The following is an 18,985-nucleotide window of genomic DNA, read 5'->3' as shown; positions in this document are numbered from 1 at the left end:
TAGGAGATTTCATACCCCTTCCCTCCCCCCACCAGTGTCAGGGTCCCCTATTCAGGAAATTATGTGGGATTTCATACCCCTTCCTTGCCCCTCCCTCCAGTGCCAGGGTCCCTTCCATAGCAGGGTTATGGGGGTTTTCATACCCCTCTGTCCCCACCCAGTGTTGGGGTTTCCTCTGCAGGGGGGTTATGGGGAATTTCATACTTCCTCCCACTCTACAGTGGTGGGGTACCTTCCCTTGGTGGGATTATAGGGGTCTTGCACACCTCCCCTCCAATGCTAGGGCCCCTTCTCTTCCTTGTGCGTGGTGATGCTGGTGGTTCCTAGCAATAAGCCTGGACACTCGGTGACTGACATCTGCCTCTGTTTCTCTTTCTCTATAGCCTGTTCCTGTTGCCTTGCCCCCTGGATGCTCCCACGGCCCAGCCTGTCCCTTCTGCCTCGATTCTGCGCCTTCGCCACCATGAGCAGCAAAACCAGCACCTTCCACTTGCAGCAGCCACTCAACTACCGGGCTGGGGCCCGAATTCAGCCTGTGGATGGAAGCCACAGTGAGGAGGTGTATGAGCCAGCGACAGGTAACTGACTGCTTTCTGTGCCAGTAGGGCATCTGGGATCCTGGATCTCAGCAGAAATTGCCTGAAGATATATAACAACCTGCCAGTGCCCATGAACCGGATTGGAATGCTAGATAGACACTGCAGATGAAATCCCAAGCTCCACTGTGAGGCCCAGCACTCTGCAATGTCTCCAAGTAACTGTCCCTTCAACTTGGGGAGACAAGGTGGGTTAGATAATATCTTTTATTGGGCCAAATTCTGTTGGTGAAAGAGACAAACATCCACGCTTACACAGCTTTCTTTACTGATCTCTTTCAGCAACAGAAATTGGTCCAGTAAATCATATTACCTCGCCCACATTGTCTCTCTAATAACTTGGGACCAGCACGGCTACAACAACACTGCCTGCAATTTGGATAATACTTACATAGCTTGTCTTACCCATAAAGATGTTGTTTAACAGGTTCTCTCTTCCATTTAGACTTGCATGGGATAGGAAAAGGAAGCTGATACAAGGGCTCTGGAGAAAGAGAGTTAGTGCAGCAAATATTGCTACAGCAGCTGATAAGTGGCCTGGATTTCCCATTCTGTTACATCAGCCCTGGGGATAGTTGGGTCCCAAGTTCTCATGTGGACTGAGCCCAGTGCTTTTTCATACTTAACAGAATGGGGTGAAACAGCAAAGGCACTCAGCAAATCTCTGGTGTGCTGAGGTAGACAGGGAAGCATGGACTTCTCTCATTTCTCTAGCCAGGTGCCCTGCACTGCTGCTACCTTGTGGGGCTCACACACCTAGCTTCCTTCCCTTTGCCACCCCTGAATATCCAGCATCACTCTCTCTCCTGCCAGCACCTTCACTCTTCACATCCGTCTCATTGTCTGAGAATATCTGTAGATGCTGTGCAGTGGCATTCGGAGGAGTGTGAATTTGCTTTCGAGCCAGTATTTGGGTCGAATGACCACCTCTGATGGAAATTCATCACTGATACACCAGCCAGTAACCCACAGGATAGTTAAGTAGAAGCTTGTGCTCGCATTTCCTATGTGGGAATTGCCTTTGGTGCTGCTCCTCAAATGCTTGAAGGATTTCATGTAGCTGCTTCTCCTTTCGTCCCTGGCCACCCTTCGCACTAGTGAATTATGCCAAGGTTTTTAAAAGTGTCTTGTGACTTTTAAGTGTGTCTCAGGTTGAAACAACTTAAACCGTTCTGATTTTCAGAAGGCATTGGGCACTCATTCTCTGAAAGTCAGATCCCTTTATGGTGTCTCAAGGAGGGCACTTGATCCCTCGTCCGCTGGGGAAAATCCTAGTTCTAGCAGATAACACTTGGTGCTAGTAGCATAATGGTCATATTCAGAGACAGTTTGTCTGTCAGTATTTTAGCAAATAACACTTGGAATTAGTGTCAATACCAGAAGCTGGCACAGTCCGTACCAATACCAACCTCTGTAGCCCAGCCCTGCACTCAGTCCATAAGCAGAATGCCCACTGCCTTTAATGGAAGATCCATGCAGAATTCTACAGGATCTGGCCCTTGGTGATTAGTAGTAATCTCTTCCAATACCAACATCTGGTACTGGCAGATGACCTGTTCAAAATGTATTAAAAACTGTAACGGTCTTAAAATGCTGGGATTAAAAGGCTTTTGGGAGAGGATGTTTGGACAGGGTGTTGGGTTATCCCAAGTCCTACAGAATCAACACAGGAAGGAGACTCCTTAATCTTGCAGATAAAGACATAAGATCCAACAAGTGGAAGTCAAAGCTTGACAAATTCTAACTGGAAATAGGGAGCAAAATTTGAACAGCGAAGTTAACTAACCATTGAAACAGTTCACCATGGATTGTGGTGGATTCTTTATCACATGAAATCTTTAAAATGAGATTGGATGTCTTTTTAAAAGATCCTGTAGTTCAACCACAAGTTATTGGGCTCAGTGTAGGAATTACTAGATGAAATCCTATAGACAGGAGGTCAGACTAGATGATCACAATGATTTTTTTTGTGTGTGTGGCCTTAAAATCTGTTCGCATACATGCAAAAGCAGTAAGAGACAGAATGAAAACTTCTTCTGATACTCTAAACCATGGATCACATTGGTGCTATTCCTATAAATGCTTGCTGATAGCGAGGTTGGTGGCAAAAATCTCTGAATGAAAGCTCTAAAATATAAACCTTTTTTCTTAGGTCGAGTGATGGGCAAGTTTCTATTCTCTGGGGAAAAGGAGGTGGATCTGGCTGTGCAGAGTGCCAAAGCTGCCTTTAAGATATGGAGCCAGAAATCGGGCATGGAGCGGAGCAGGGTTCTGCTGGAGGCTGCCAGGATTATCCGGGTATGTGGTGAAGCTTTTCTCTTGTGTTGGAATGGAGTGGTCCTGTCCTTGATCCTCCTTCTGAGCTATTTAAGTTATTTTAACCCTTGACAGCTTGCTATTGGGCTGTGCTTGCAGCACTAGATGAGACCACAAATGCAGTAACATTTCATCAAACTGCATGAATAATGCAGAGTTTGAAAGGCATCTTTGATCAGCACAGATAGTAGATTTCCTCCAGTCTCATCAAGGCAGCTTTGTTGCATGTGACCACTAGCTCAGTCTTTTGTCTCTTCTCTTGAGAGCCCTAAATGTGCCTGCCTGCCTGCCTCCCTTGTCACTTGGGTCTCCCCTGTCCCAACGAATATAGGCCAAATTTATGCCTGAGTTGAGGTCTCTGGATTGCTTATCCCACTACTGTAGTTTCTGTATCCTTATAGTAAACTTAGTTTTGTTTGCATCAGACATATAAAAATCCATGTAAGCTTGCTAGAAGTGAAACCTCCCAAAGTCCAGAACTTCTGTGCCTGCAGAAAGTACAGGGCACTATCCCTGTCTCCATTTGCTTTTGGAACTTAAATTGCATAACTGTTACACTGCCTTATCTTCATAACTACTAAGGGCTTGTGTATACTAAGCTGCAGGGCTTTGGAGTGGAGGCCGGAGCTGGAGCACGGACCAGTAGGTTTTTGCCCGGAGCCGGAGTGGAGCAATTCAAAAATTTTATTGCTCCAAATCCGTGCTAAGCTGTAGTGCTCAGTGAAAACACTGCTTACGCCGATGGGAGAGTTTTTGTCCTTCCTGTTGACATAGCATTTTCTACACTGGGAGTTAGGTCAGTATCCCTGTAGCTCAGGGGTGTGGATATTCCAAACCCCTGAGCAACGTAGTTACACCAATGTAAGTTTGCAGTATAGGCCCGGACTTAGTGCAGTAACCCTGTAACTGGAATGCGTTAGAATGAGACTCTTGCTAGGGCAAATAAAAGAATACATACATACTTGGCTGCATTTCAGGTTTGCCTCTGCTATATTTTTGAAGGGATTTGTGCTTATTTTTCCTTCATAGTCCAGCTTCTCCTGCTGTCTGACCCCTACAGTAGAATTGTAATGCCGTGTTCAGGGCAGTCTGGTAATAAAGATGATTTACCAGCAGAATTTATTTATTTTTAAATCCATGGTTCTAGCCTCTTTAGGTCCCTTTTGGATTTTTCTTGTCCTTTGTTGTTTGCAGTTCCTCCCAATTTAGTATCATCTGTGAACTTACTTAATGTTTTGTTTACTCCAATTTCTAAATCTAAATGATCAGTAAATCTAAACAAGGATGTTAAGCAAGAGTAGACCTATGGCAGACCCCCAGCAGGTCTTTGTTAGATACTCCTCTACGCCCAGCTCAACACACTGGTGAACTGGTAAATGGCAAGTGGAAAACACAGCTTTAGAGACGATTGGGTCATCACTGATGGCAAAGATTGTCTTCACCTGTGTTTGGAAGGCAGCTAGCATGCTGTGGGCTGTGCCACAGTCTGTCTAATGCTGTTACTGTGCCGCTCTTACAGGAACGGAGGGAAGAAATTGCCACCATGGAAACCATCAATAATGGGAAATCCATCTTTGAAGCCAGAGTGGACATTGACATATCTTGGCAGTGCCTGGAGTATTATGCAGGTTTAGCGGGGGCTATAGCAGGTGAGAGCTATACTAGTCACTGGAGCCTCATTCCTTTTCCCCAGCTGTGAGTCGGTCATTTGTGTACTGCAATGATTGTTTAGTCAGATGTTAAATCTTAAGGCCAGTAGAAAGTCCCTGGCTATTTGGAATAGGGTAGAATTTCGGTTTCAGATTCCTAGGATAGGAACCATGGTATCACAACACTTTTTATGCAGTGGTGAGTTAAACATGGGGGGGGCAAATTCTGTCCTGCTTTAAAACCTGTGTGACTCCATTGACCTCAGCAGGAGTTCCTGGGATTAAATTGGGCTGGAATGCGGTGACCAGGTAAACAGGGCAGCCATTCTACATGTAGCAAGAATCCATTTATCATCTTGGGACACTGATGCTGATTGTAATGGGAGAAAGGTAACTGGCTACACCTCCAGTGATATCCCTGGCTTCTTTTAAAATGCCTTGTGACTTTCAGCTTCCTCTCAGACAGTGCAGACTGGACCCTGGTTTAACATCTCCTCTTAAGGATGGCTCTGCTGATAAAGCCTGGGGGTGGGAGCACAGCTATAAATATAAATGGGTGAGGCTGTAGTAAAGCAGCTAACAAATGGAAGTTATTTCTTTTTTTGTCTTTATGTTAGGGACCAGATTCACTGTTAGCTGGGGCTTTCAGTTCTGGATGAGATCAGGGCCCCGTTGTGCTAGGGTGCTGTTTATACATGTAGCGAGAGAGAGTTCCTGCTCTGAAGAATTTACAGCATAAATGGACAAGACAAAGGGTGGGAGAAGAGAGGCTTATTCTCTCCTTTTTACAGATGGAGAAACTGAGGCACAGAAAGATGTAACTTGCTCAAAGTCACACATGGAGTCTGTAACAGAACTGGAAATTGAATCCAGATTGCTTGGCTCCCAGGCCAGTGCCTTAACCACAAGACCTTCCTGCCACTGTTGGCATAATCAAGTGCAGCTGGTTTCAGTGGGCTTGCAGGCACCCGCCTGGGCCAGCAATGATTTTTTTTTTTTTTTTTTTTCTGTAGTGTCTGTCCTTTTGCTGGTTCCAGTGGCACTGGGGATTTCACTCTAATTCACTAAAAGGGGGAGCTTGAGTCAAGATCTTAAGACCGCTTTGGGCAAACCCCATTTGGTGCTACTGGTCTTGGGGCACTTGCAAACCTGTTAGTATAGAGGGCTTTGCTAGATCCCACTTTGGCAGTGAGGCAGGGAAGTGGATCTGAAGCTGTCTGATGAGGCTTGAAGGTTCTTTGTTAGCTTGTCCATCTAACTCCATATGTTCTCATTCACCTGTATTTATCCCTGCCCAGGTCAGCACGTCCAGCTTCCTGGGGGATCCTTTGCTTACACCCGAAGAGAGGCGCTTGGGGTATGTGTTGGGATCGGAGCCTGGAACTACCCCTTCCAGATTGCCTGTTGGAAGTCTGCCCCAGCCTTGGCTTGTGGTAATGAGACCCCGTCTGTGCAAGATTTTTGTGATTTGGGTGATCAGGTGGTGAAGGATAGAATCGGGTTAAGCGTTCATGGACTAAGAGCTCCATTAGTGGGTGATGAAGGATCTGTTTGTCTTAGATCTGTTTCTAAGAGACCCTTTTTCTGGCTGGGAGGGGAGACAAGGGCAAGGGAGAGTTAGCAAATAAGTTATGGGGTGGGAGCATGACAGGAAGGGGGTGCTGCTGTTGCCTCACACCAAACAGGTAAGCGTTTCAGTGGAAGATGGAAAGAAAGGGAATGGAGCAAAGAGGTGGGGCCAGCAAAGCAGTGGCCCTGCTCCTCCTCCTGACTTAGTTCCAGTAGCAGGTACCATACTAGCACCTTCCTGCTGCTGTGTGACTTCAGTTGCATTTGCCCCCATTTCATCAGTTACTGAGACTACTGCATTTGTAAATGCTGTCGCTGCCCTGCCTGGATACCTGTCTGGATCAAAAGGGGAAAAACTTCCAATTGCTCTCCTATTTTCAGTGTCTTTGCAAAATCCATTGTCCTACTGGAGGGTGAGATATTTGAACATGCAATCCCCCGTCTCCCTGTCCCCAGTGTCTCTCAGATTTTAACACCCCTTCTCCTCTTCTCTTCTCGCCCCCCCCCCCCCGCTGGATTCACATAGGTAATGCCATGATCTACAAGCCATCTCCTCTCACCCCCATCTCAGTGGTAATGCTGGCAGAGATCTTCACCCAGGCCGGTGTGCCCAATGGGCTATTCAATGTGGTGCAAGGGGGAGCTGCCACTGGCCAATTTCTGTGCCAGCACCGGGATGTGGCCAAAGTCTCTTTTACCGGGAGTGTACCAACTGGTATCAAGGTAAAGACCACCCTGTGCTAGGGGGCAGGGCAAGGAACTTTTAATTATGGCACGAATACTAGAGGACATGCAGCAGAGGCAGACCCTCCTACAAGCCTGTGCACAAGCAGCCTGCCCTGGAGAATGGCTGGGCACATGGGCCATGCCTTGCAGCTATTCTGATATGGCACAGAAATGTCAGATAAAAGGCTGTAGTTATGCTATAAGGGCCTACCTGGAGTACTAGTTGTGGGGTTTTTTTTTTGCAGGGTGGGGGGCTTGAAGGTTACCTCTGCTCTAGAGAGGAGCTATTAACCTGATAAAATCCATGGAGAGTCTCTGCTCTGATAGTCTTAAACTCTTCAGCCTGTTATGGCCTGGTGAAGTGTTCTCTAGCAGGGAATAAATACAGGTACCTAAATGGGCAAACTTGGGTCAGGATGTGTTTTGAACTAAGCAGCAAGACAACACATGAGAACTCCTGGAAACTAATATGTTTCCCTCCAATCAACCCAAACTCAGGTTAAATTAATATGCAGAGACCTCTCTTTTCCTAGGGAGTGGAGGGAGGAGGGGTAGCAATCATTGTTAGTAATTTTCTACCCCACATTATTGGACAGCTGCTTACCTAGCAATGGTATCTTGGGGAATAAACACTGACCTACAGCAAATTCTGCTCATGTGCATGCAGTGAGACAATTAGTTCTTTGGAGCTGGGGAAGATTTATCCTGCAGCCACGTGAGTCTGGAACTCAAGCATTTCCCCCTGGAGAATCAATCCCTCCATTAGTATGGGATACTAACTGATCTGATTCCTGGCCATTTCCTGTGGTGGGGGTGGGAATCTAGCTCATTCCCCATAGTTTCTAGTTGCTGCCTTTTCAGAAGCAAATGAAAATACTCCCTCCCCCACCTTCCTCAGTCCCTGACAAAGTCTCTTTGCTGAGAAACCAGAGCCCTTGTCCATTCCCTGAGGCAGGTGAGGCCTCAAAAAGACCTGTGGGGGAAAAATTTGCTAGGGCCTAAACTTTAGTTGGCTCGGGCCTGAACTTTGGTTCAGACCTGAACATTAGTTAAGTTTATTGGAGAAGAGGGATTCTTAGAGGCAGGATGAAGGAAAAGTACAAAAGCAGAACTATCTATATTCACAAGGCCTATGATTCATAATGGCTCACTAACTAGGGTTACCATTTGTCCGGATTCCCCAGGACATGTCCGGCTTTTAGAGTTAAAAATAGCGTCCGGGGGGAATCTGTAAATGTCCCGACTCTCCGTCCCCCCTCCCCCCCCCACCCATGCAGAGTGCGTGCGGCTGACAGGGCAGCCAGCCGGATCGCCAGCCGGCCATTCGCACCGGCAGTCTGGAGCTCCACCCCCTGCTCCTCCTCCCCGGCACGCTGGTCTGAGCGGCAGGGTAAGGGGGCCAGGGGGTTGGAGAAGGGGCAGGGAGGTTCTGGAGGGGGCAGTCAAGAGACAGGGAGGGGGGGGTCGGGGGGAGCTTTCTGGGGGTGGGGGTGTGGATAAGGTTTTGGGCAGTCAGGGTACAGGTAGAGGGTAGGGTCTAAGGAGGGGGCAGTTAGGGGACAAAGAACAGGGAGGCTTAGGTAGGGGGTGGGGTTCTGGAGGGCAGTTAAGAGCAGGGGTCCCAGGAGGGGGGCAGTCAGGGGACAAGGAGCGGGGGGAGGGTTGGGGGTTCTGAGGGGGGCAGGAAGTGGGAGGGAGTGGAAGGGGAGGGGGCTAGGCAGGATGGGGGCGGGGCTAGGGCGGGGCTCCTCCCGTCCTCTTTTTTGCTTGCTGAAATATGGTAACCCTATCACTAACAGTTTTGGGGGAAGCTTGGGAACCGCAAAGGGGCAGACTGTGAAAAACAGGAAAGCTTGCTAAGCTATATTCCCTTTTTTGGGGAATGTATTCCAAATATGGCAATAATGTTGATAAGAAAGTATGCATTACTTAATTGTGGTTTTATGCTATATAAGCTATTTGCAAATCTGTAGTCGGGGGGATTGCCAGTTCACTGGTACCCCCTGTGCATGCATGAAAATAAAGAGGCCTCAGGCGATTCTGATCCAAACACAACGCGTGGTCGTTTTTCCACAACAGACCTGAAGAGCAGAGTAGCATAGCACGGACTGGGTCACTCTGCTTCTGGTATTGTAGATATTTTCACACACACGTGCCCTGCTAGTCTAGATGATGTGCCCTATGTGCACTCTTCGCTGGTGCTGTGTGTCTGGATCCTTGCACTCGATTAGTCTTATTACATGTTAAAGTTTATACACCCTTAAAACTGTAAATTTTCAACATGTACAGCTCTTTGGGTTTCAACTACCATTTTAATCAGCAAAAAGTCCCTTGTGCCCATCATGGGGCAGCAGTCTGGGAACAGTCTTGAGTGCCCCCCACCAAAAAAAATGCAGTCCCCAATCTTCTGCATGTGACTTACTTCTGTTGTTGCAAAGGGCATGTGTGTGGGCCAGGGGTGAATTTCTCCTCTCTCCCCCTTCTCTAGAATGGGGGGCATGTATTTGTGGTCTTCCGTGGCCCTTCTGGACCTGGTTGGGCCCTCACAGTCCCGTTCATGTTCATCCCCCAGCAGCCTGTCCCTTCTATCTTTGTTTGTATTAGATCATGGAGATGTCAGCCAAAGGGATCAAACCAGTCACCCTGGAGCTGGGGGGCAAGTCCCCCCTCATCATATTCTCTGACAGCGTCCTGGAGAATGCCGTGAATGGAGCCCTGATGGCCAACTTTCTCACGCAGGGCGAGGTGTGTAGCTCCAAGGAGATGTGAATGCTACCTGCTTACTCTCTACTCTCCTGTCTCCCTCTCCTCCCCATCTCCAGCCCCACAGATACTACAGCGATTGACGTCCTAAAACACTCCAGTTATATTCCTCCTCCTTGTACATGATAGGAGAAACTGCCCTGGGGAGCAGTGCCCATGATGGAACCTGTTTATGAAGTTTCTTTCACAGGCTTGGGGAAGGGAACACACTAGAGCTCTGTACAGAACTAGTGTAGAGCCTTGCAGCAAAACCAGGGTCCGCAGGAGCGTTGGGAGCGGGATTAAGAATAGTCCCATGCAGGGCTCTAGCACACACCCTGTTGTTTGAGGGGATGTCTCCTGGTTTCTGTCTCTGGTGAGAATCACGATAGAGGGCAAAACGGGGGTTCGAATGCCTACTCCTGTGCCACCTCTAGCTCCTTCCTCACTTGCCCCAGCAGGTAGTATAATTCTCTGGAGTGGAGGTGGTGGCTCCAGGAGCTTCTTCTGTGTAAGACACCAGCCCCTAAGATTAGCTATTCTTGCATCTTGGCCCTTGGAGTTAAGCCTGCAGCACAGAGATCAGAATGTATGGCTCTGCCTCCCTACTGCAGCCTCTTTGGATTCCATTACTGACTAGATCAGCTGCTGTGAGTCTGCAGCAGTGTGGGGCTTTCCTCTCTTGCTTGCTGATGATGCTCCCATCCTCATGCCAGCCTGCAAGATGTTTACCCTCTGTGGGCCCGGCCCCTGGGCACTTTGGGGCTTTCTGTAACATCTATTGCTATTATAGCTAAATGCTTAAGTGTCCCTTTGGGGCATCTTTGGGGTTTGAACAGCCAACTCTGATTATCCCCTGCTGGTGGCCATATATATTTTCACCACTTGGTGGCACCGAGACCATTAAAATACTTGCATGTGATGTGTTTTGTGGTGAGGGAGTGAACAGCAAGTGATCCCTTTGCCTTTATTGCCCCGGGGATGGACTGAGCTGCATAATGCAGTTCACTTTTGTATCATGTCCAAACAGCACCAGAGTTGGGAAGGAAGGTGCCTGGGCTCGTTTGAGCTCCTCTCTAATCAATCAGACTGCCATGCAAACAGTAATCGTCCTAGTGGCCCATATGGAGCTGGTGATGATCGGGAAAGAAGCTCAAATCCTTCAGCTCACTCCCAATATGTTTGAGGGAAGATAGTGAGGGGGTTAAACTTGGTAGCTACATTGGTCACTTTAATAGCCACTTACACTACCTCCCAGAAATGGGATTCAGCTGCAAGTGAAACAAGTGGTTGCTGCATGTGCTGCTTCAGTGGGTGGGATAGTGTGCCATGTGGGAGTCCTATGGGGGACCATAGTATGTTACATACTCCTCCTAAAGAGCCTTGTATAAGATGGTGCTGATTCTGATGTCCCAGGTTTGCTGCAATGGCACTCGAGTGTTTGTGCAGAGGGAGATCCTGGAGGCCTTCACGGAGGAAGTGGTGAAACACACCCAGAAGATTAAAATTGGAGATCCACTTGTGGAAGACACAAGGATGGGGGCCCTCATCAGCCACCCCCACCTGGAGCGAGTCCTGGGGTTCATTACTCAGGCGAAGGAGCAGGTGAGAGCATCTGGCTTTCTTGGATTTGAGGGGGCTTGTTGGAAAGAGTCTCACACTGGGGGGGAAGGGACTTTCCACCTCCCTCTGCTGCTAGTTTAATAGACAGGCAGCATGTTCTCACCCCCCTTTCTGGGGTGAAGCCCTTTCCCTGCTGAGGTTGAATTACATATGCAAGAGGGTACATGTAGAACAGACTCCTGGATTAAAACTTACACAATGGCTTAATGTTGAATCAGAGTGGTAAGAGATCCTACTATTCAGATATTAGTGTCTCAGCAGGCTATGGGGTCATGGGGATAGATAGCACACATTGTAACATGTAAAGCAGAGGTGGCAAACACCTGGCTCACTTGATCTGTTTATGAGGCGTATTTGAATACTGTAGAATCTCAGCTTTCATTTAAAAACAAAATGGTAGTTCTTGTGTTTGCAATGAGAACCTTCTGGACTTGACCCAAGTGTAACCAGTGAAGTGATGTATGCCTGGTCTGCAGGCAGCCTGGATATAATAGCTTGAGACTGGTGAATTTCCCAACCCCTGTTAATACCTTTGGTCTAGCAATGCTAAAGTCTAATGATGTTCATATGTCAGCACTAACTATTTAATGGCTGATCATTTTAGCAGCAGGAATAGGGAAGGGGTCTGGGATGAACCCTGAAGGGGGTAGAATTGGGGTGGTGCAGAGAACGAAATGAAGGGGGATGAAAGGAGGGGACAGACGGAAGAAGAGAAACAAATGACAGAAGTAAGGGTCATCCTGAAGTGGAGAATTATTTTCCTGCCTAACATGACCATGAAATGAACAACTAAGGTCCAGATCCTTAACTGGTGTAAAATGGCATAGCTCCACTGGAGGAATGCTGATTTGCACCAGCTGAGGGGCTGGTCCAAACTTATTACATAAAGGCCAGATTTCACCCTTGATCTTTGTGCAAACTTTCTGTTGATTCCAGTTGGAGTTCTGCTGTGGATTGAGAGGAGACTGTTGTCCTGAACCTGTACTAGGTGCCCCAATGAAAAATTGAATTTGGCACTCTCCCCAGAATGAGTCTGACAGTCCTGGTTTAAAGTTTAACTGCAGAACTCTTTGTTTAACATGCCAGGCCAGTAACAGATCATCTGGGCAGATTCAAATTACAGCTCACTGGGATCTTCAAACAAAGCAGTGGGAAAGGCAGTCTTCCAGCCACAGGCCAAGTCTAGGGCTCTGCATTACCCTTTCTGACATACTAACAAGGGACTGCAGCTCCTGGCTTCATCAGCCATGTTAGCAATATCATCATCTGTAACAGGAGAATGAAAGAGCCCTGAACTTTGGACCCTGGCCAGCTCTTAAAGGAGAGAACTGTTTTCAGCTGTTTGTATTATCTGCTTGTTGCTTGGGCAGGCTTTCTCTTTATGGCATGGGCAGCAGCAGATGCTGTCTGTTCAGGCTCTGAGTGGCTTTAAACTCAAGGGTTTTCAATTCTTAGCTGATAGCAAACACCGGCCAGGGAAAACATGAAAGCCTGTCAAGATTGTGCCCAAGACATTGTAAATTTTTTTGCTCCACTGAAACCTGCAAAAATCACCATGGAACATGATTCCAATGGGGAAGCTACAGGAGAAGCAGATATACATTTTGAGACTCCTAAAGATGCAGTTGCTGCTATGGCCAAGGACAGGTCACATGTGCAGCATAGATATATTGTATTATTCCTGAATTCATCTCCAAAAATAAAACAAGATGGCTAGTGACAGTGGCACAATCCCAAACTAGGATGAAGCAAGAAATGTTTCGTTTGCTCATCATTCTTGGAGCTAGAATACAGTTGCTCCTGTTCAGTAGCAAAGATAAACCATAAGACATCTTGTTTTTTCAAAGGCAATTCAATCTGTATCTAAAATTATTCAGTACGGGTTTGTGTAGTAAAGCGCACAATAAATTGTGTTCACACTGTGGGGGGGACAAATAGGTCCCAGCTTGATTTACTCCAGAGTCAGTGTTGTCCCCAGTGACAGTTGGGTCACAGTGCAGTTACCACTTGATGGACAAGGCACTAGAGCAGGGTGCCTTCTGCAGACATCTGCTTTAACCCCTTCCTTTCCAGCCCACCCGAGAAAAGCACTTATTGCTGGGTGATATCACATGCTTTTAAAAAAAATTAGCGCAAGATCAAGCCAAGGGTGGTGGTGGGGATGCCAAATGACTAACTTCCATTCTGCTGCCTGCAGTGGTGCTGGTAAAGTAGAGCAGACCCCCTTCCCTTCTGGGTGGGGTGAACATCCCCATAATGTATCTGGCCAGTCACATGCTACTCAGGCCTTTAGGTATCTCAGCTTATGTGTTGAAGCTCTTGGAGGAGCTTTGGAGGGGAAATGTCAGACCTGCTGGAGATGAAGGAACCAAAATAACCTTGGGAATCCAGCTTGGCTTCCCCAAACAAGTGGTGCAAGCTGCTGCTGTTCTCCTGCACTTTGTGGGCATAAAGGGAAGGAGGGAGGGAGGCTTCCTGCTTTTGGGGAACTGGCTAATCCTGTCACTGAACTGCCTGCTCTCATCTTCACATAGCCACAGGGTGACAGCTCCAGCTCTTTTAGCCAACCAAGCAATCCAGGACCTTCACTGGGCAGCTGTCTTTGAAGCTGATTTGACTATTGCCACCCCCTAAACCCCCAGACTCCTGGACTCTATCATTCCTGTGACTGGCCAACTCCATCCACCTTAGGCCTCTTCTAAGGCTGCTGCTGCTTCCCAACAGGAACATCAGGGCAGTGTACTGGCTCTCTGACACCTGTGTACCTTCTAGTTTGGCTCATTTTCAGGGGGCAAAGGTGCTGTGTGGTGGGGAGCTGTATGTTCCTGATGACCCCAAGCTGAAGAATGGCTACTACATGCAACCCTGCGTGCTAGGTATGATTCCTCTTCAGTTCAGTGGAGCTATCTTATATGCATAGGTTTAATGCTAACAAGTTCCTGAGCTCAGTCAGACCCTCTGCCTAAAGTGAAACCTGTGAAAAGTGTAACCCTTTTCAGATAGCTTGTATAGCTCAGACAGCTGGACCCAACACACAGTACTCTAGAGGCATAGGAACATACTGGGTAAGATCAGTGGTGTATAATGTCTCTGACATTGAGCAGAATCTGATGCTTCAGAGGAAGATGTATTAATACCCCCAGGGTGGACAACTGCAAGAGAACTGGCCCAAACAGGTGGAAATTTCTCCCTAATCGTGGGTAGATAGTGCTTGCTCTGTCCTGAGCCATGAAAGTTGATATCCCTTTAAGAAGCTTTTTCCAGGTAATTTGACTGTAGATGATGATCTTCAAAAAAACCCCTAATTCTCCTTGAATCTTATGGGGCTCATCTAGTGGCAGTGGGTTCCTCAGGCTTATCAGTGCTTTAGTTTAAAAAAGCACTTTTAAATTAAGGAATTTCCTTGTGTGAGAAAGCTGTACCTGATCTACCTTCTCTGAACTGTTTGATGCACCTCTTGTCACATCCGGTCTTCTTCATTTCCTCTCAACTGAATAGTCTCAATCTTCCCAGCTTCTGTAGGCCTCTTAATATTTTTAGATCGTTGACTATATTGCAAGGGGGGTGACCAGAACTGACTATATGGTGTTCAAGGGCAGACTTTTTATACAGTGTAGCAATATTGTCTGCATTTTTTCTGGCTTCCTAACACTTGAGTGCTGCTGTGCAGCGAGGAGGGGTCTTCGAGCTGTCTGCAACAATGCCTAGGTCCCTTTTTGGAGTTAATTTAGAGCCCTGGAAGGATTGAGAAATTGAAATTGTGTCCCATACTGTGCATTACCTTGCAACTTAGGGCATTTCAACACTGCAATCAGAGCTGTGATTGCAGCACTTGTAGACAGACCACAGCTAGCTGTGATTGAGCTAGTTTGAATAACAAGAGCAGTGCAGCTGCAAGTGCTAGCAGTTCAAGTATGTATTCAGGGTGGGGGAGCTTATACATGCTGCTGCGGCTTTTTGATCTAGCTAGCTTGAAACAACTAGCTCGGGTATGTCTGTGCTGCAATCACCCCTCTGATTGCAGTGTAGATATACCCTTGGTCCACATTAATTTTCATCTATCACACTGCCCAGTTTGCTCAGCTTTGTTATACCCTCCTGAAGCTCCTGCAACCCTCTCTAGATGTTCAGCCCCAGGGCTGATGGACCTGGACATACTGGTACAAGAATGGAGGGTGGGTAGGCTTAAAGGGGAATGTGAGGGAATGGGAGATGTGAAGCAGCAGCTGAGGGCTTTGAATTGTGGGCAGGCAGCCTGCCAACTTCCTGCATAATGCAGAGCCAGGATAGAAGGCATATGTCCAATGCTATGGCTGGACATGATCTTTACTTGTCTTAGTTGTTGGAGGATTTTATAGGCACGGTACAGGCAGAAGATGTGCAAGCTTGTGCACACCACCACTACAGCCCTCCCGCCCCCGATCTGCCAGTACCTTCAGTCCTGACTTGTTGTATCTTCCTTTGGCCTCACACATAGCTCTGCCTAGCCCTTCAATCCTGAACTGCAACATTCTGCATAAGTAATATAGATAATGGATTCAGGTTGCAATGCAAGGCATATAGGGGTTCATAGGTTCAGGACCGTTGATAGGACACAGGGTAACAATGGATGGGGCATGGTGGCCTTGACAGAGAAGTGACACACAAGTTGTGGATTGGAGCCCAGTAGAATGACTAGTCAGAGGGATGAGTGCAAAAGTTAGTGCTTGCTCTGCATGTGAAAGGTAGGACATGCCACCCTTCCCAACTTGGCCAATGGTGTGCCAGTGAAGATGCTCTGTCAAGGACTGTTGTGGTGGGGCTGGGATCTTACATACAGAATTCAGCACTGCAAATACACATGTGTGCTGCAATACTTCCAGGGGACTGCAGAGATGACATGACGTGTGTGAAAGAGGAGATCTTTGGGCCTGTCATGTCCATCCTACCATTTGACACTGAGGAGGAGGTCCTGGAGAGAGCCAATAATACCACCTTTGGGCTGGCAGGTGGTGTTTTTACCAGGTACAGGTGGGGGGCAGTGTTCAGTCCTTGAAATGGACTAGGGATAGGGGAAGAATGTTACCAAACTAGAATACCAAGTCCTGGTGGCAGTTCTGCTTCATGGATACTCTCTTAACAGCCACAGAGAGCAGCAAGATGGCTCAGATCAAAACGGAGCACTGTTATTTATTTTTTGTATATAATCATAGCACCTAGGAGTCCCAGTAATGGATCAGGACCCTATTGTTCTAGGTGCTGTACAAAACCTGGAACAAAATGTCCCTGCCTCTGTGTGCTGGACATGTGGTCTCTGGTGCTGTGTTCCAGCTAGGACTGGGGTCCCACTGTGCAGACAGAGATTAGGAAATGGCCCCTTTCCCAGGAGTTTGTAATGTAAAAGATTAACAAAATGCACCATGCTGGGAGTACGGACCTTGTAAATGTTTATTTTTCCCTCCCCCCATTTTCCCTTTTCATAACAACCTGTAGTGTCTCCAGCTGCCACTCAAACTCCTTCACAGCCCTACTTGTCTTCCCTGCCACGGGAAGACTCTCTGCCTCCTTTTGAGACATGCACACACTAAGTGTCCAAAGGCAGCTCTTGCCTGCTTTCCCTTGCAGTGGTGGGGGAGAAGACAGCCTGCCTTCCGGGTGTACTAGTTCTAACAGCTCTAAGTGCTGTTAGGTTTCCTGGCAATTAGCTGCTACATCCATTGGGCAAGCACAGGTTGGGTGCCTCTCGCCTCAGAGTCAAAAACACTGCCTGCGAACTAGATTCTCATGCACTTCTCCACAGCTCTGCTGCTGGGCATGGGGGAGCAAAGGCTGCTAGTGGGACTCTATGCCCACCACTTGAGCTGTCTGCAGGGGGCTGGGGGAATTGGTATGAAAGGGAAGGCTTGCACTAAACCTTGTCCTTCTCCCACAGGGATATCCAGCGGGCTCACAGGGTGGTAGCTGCTCTCCAGGCTGGAATGTGCTTCATTAACAACTATAACATCAGCCCTGTGGAGCTGCCCTTTGGAGGATACAAGATGTCAGGTGAGCAAGGCACCAGCTATGCAAAACCTACTAGAGCTTCCCTTTAAACCTCTCCAGCATATAGGAATAAATGTCCCTACTCCTGTGATAGCAGAATCAAGTGGTGTCATCCTAGGCTGAGACACCAGAAACTGAGGCTGTCACACCTGTGGGAAGCCAAAAGTCGCTCAGCAGCTTGGTTGCTATTTTGAGCACCCAGGGCTGCAGTTAGAAACTGAAGGCGGGAGGTTGGTGAGGGGGCTGCATTGTTACACACCGAGAAAGCTAAGGGAAGGGAATTTACATGGCCTGCTATGGCTCCTAGCTCAGAGCTGACTCAGCTACTCAGTCTAGGGATAACTTGAAATGCCATGTCAAGAAGCTAGTGATGGTGCACTGCTGCCTGCAGGCAGGGTCATCCTTCCTGAAAGGGCTAGAGGTGTGCATGGCTGAGTCTGACCACATGGCTGGTGACAGAGCAATAACAAAACAGGGTGGGTGGCAATGACTGGCACTATCATCTGACTCTCTTGAATATGGTGTCTGTCCCTTCCAGGGTTCGGCAGAGAGAACGGCCAGGCAGCAATGGAGTATTACTCGCAGCTGAAAACAGTCTGTGTGGAGATGGGTGATGTGGAATCTGTGTTCTAATGGCATAGGCCTTACAGAAGAGCAACAGGCTGTCCCACTCCGTCAGCCAGAGATTTCTACTAGAACTTCTAGATGGCAGTAACAAAGTGCTCAATGTCCTGTGCCAATGGGGGAAGCTGGGGTGGGGCAGTGTGCTGCAATCCTATGCATTTGTGAGTGTGGGGGCATGGGACACAAACAGTTGGGGTTCAGGTTTGAGTGTCCCATTCTCCACAATCTGCCTGGGGGCCTAGGACTAAAATCGGATTAAGTGACCTTGATTCATCACCAGCAACTATTGCTACTGAAGTTAGTGCCAGTAGACATAGCAGTTGTCTAGTAACAATTTCTGATTAACTACTGGGTCATGCTCTGACAGTTCATTGTGCATGGAGAAAACCTACACTGATGCCGTAGTCTCTGTAGACAGAGGTTTCCTTCATGCACACTGAGTGGTATGAGAGTCTTGGTAGAAGCATGACTTACTTCTCCTAGACCAGTTCTGAACAGCAATGCCCTTATCCTAAACTACTTCAGCATAGAGGGGTGTTTGAACACTGTTTGGCCATCTCTATATGTGAATGATTGCTGACAGAGGCTTGGTTGGGTCTTTTTCCAAATATAGCTCATTGTGCAGTGAGGACAGCAGTGTATAATGGCATCCACCTGCAGCTATGGAATAGTGCTAGCGCTCTACCCTAGAATCACCTAGGGGTAGTTGCTGGTTTAATGAAAGTTGTTTGTTATCCCCCAAGGCACCAACAATTAGGCAAGCTATTCTTTACGTACACATGCATTTGGAGAAACAGTTTTATACTCCTTTATTTTAGCAATTAAATAAAAGTGCTGGTATATGGCCTTATCTGAAAGATCTGTTTATGGAAGAATGGGAGCTGTAGCTCAAAGTGCTGCCTTCCAGTGGGAGAAGACTGTTAGTATTGTTGTAGCAGTCGATACAAGGGTCACTTACAATGCAGGTAAAGAAATCCTGCCAGCTGTTTTAGAGAGGAGCTGCAACTCTCAAATGCAGAGTAGAGGACTAGTGTGAGAGCAGGGAACAAGCATCTAGCAGGCTCAAGCCATCCAGCTTGGAGTTTAGCAAAGTTAACTTATAAGAGTCCTACCTACAGC

The 18,985-nt window shown here is 47.6% G+C and overlaps 1 protein-coding gene across 1 annotated transcript; it reads left to right on the top strand.

The window, feature by feature from the left end:
• The first annotated feature begins 374 nt into the window (after positions 1-374).
• Positions 375-18,297, top strand: LOC113407500 (4-trimethylaminobutyraldehyde dehydrogenase-like). The gene is made up of 11 exons (XM_026656093.2): positions 375-578; positions 2,749-2,894; positions 4,432-4,561; positions 5,860-5,994; positions 6,657-6,853; positions 9,461-9,601; positions 11,015-11,203; positions 14,010-14,097; positions 16,084-16,225; positions 17,133-17,245; positions 17,781-18,297. Exons 1-11 carry the CDS (start codon positions 410-412, stop codon positions 17,873-17,875), a joined length of 1,545 nt encoding a protein of 514 aa, XP_026511878.1. The 5' UTR covers positions 375-409; the 3' UTR covers positions 17,876-18,297.
• The last annotated feature ends 688 nt before the right edge of the window (positions 18,298-18,985 follow it).

This window comes from Terrapene carolina, unplaced genomic scaffold (genome assembly GCF_002925995.2).
Source record: "Terrapene carolina triunguis isolate 2854851 unplaced genomic scaffold, T_m_triunguis-2.0 Scaffold212, whole genome shotgun sequence".
In the NCBI taxonomy this organism is placed as follows: Eukaryota; Metazoa; Chordata; order Testudines; family Emydidae; genus Terrapene; species Terrapene triunguis.
The sequence above is the reverse complement of the archived record's forward strand: the minus strand, read 5'-3'. Positions and strand labels throughout refer to the sequence as shown.

What these genes read in the sequence shown, in the direction of transcription:
- LOC113407500 (XM_026656093.2), top strand. Translation starts at nt 410, where the DNA reads ATGCTCCCACGGCCCAGCCTGTCCCTTCTGCCTCGATTCTGCGCCTTC. An exon ending in GGTGTATGAGCCAGCGACAG is followed by an intron (nt 579 to 2,748) that starts GTAACTGACTGC and finishes CTTTTTTCTTAG; the next exon opens with GTCGAGTGATGGGCAAGTTT. An exon ending in CATGCAACCCTGCGTGCTAG is followed by an intron (nt 14,098 to 16,083) that starts GTATGATTCCTC and finishes CAATACTTCCAG; the next exon opens with GGGACTGCAGAGATGACATG.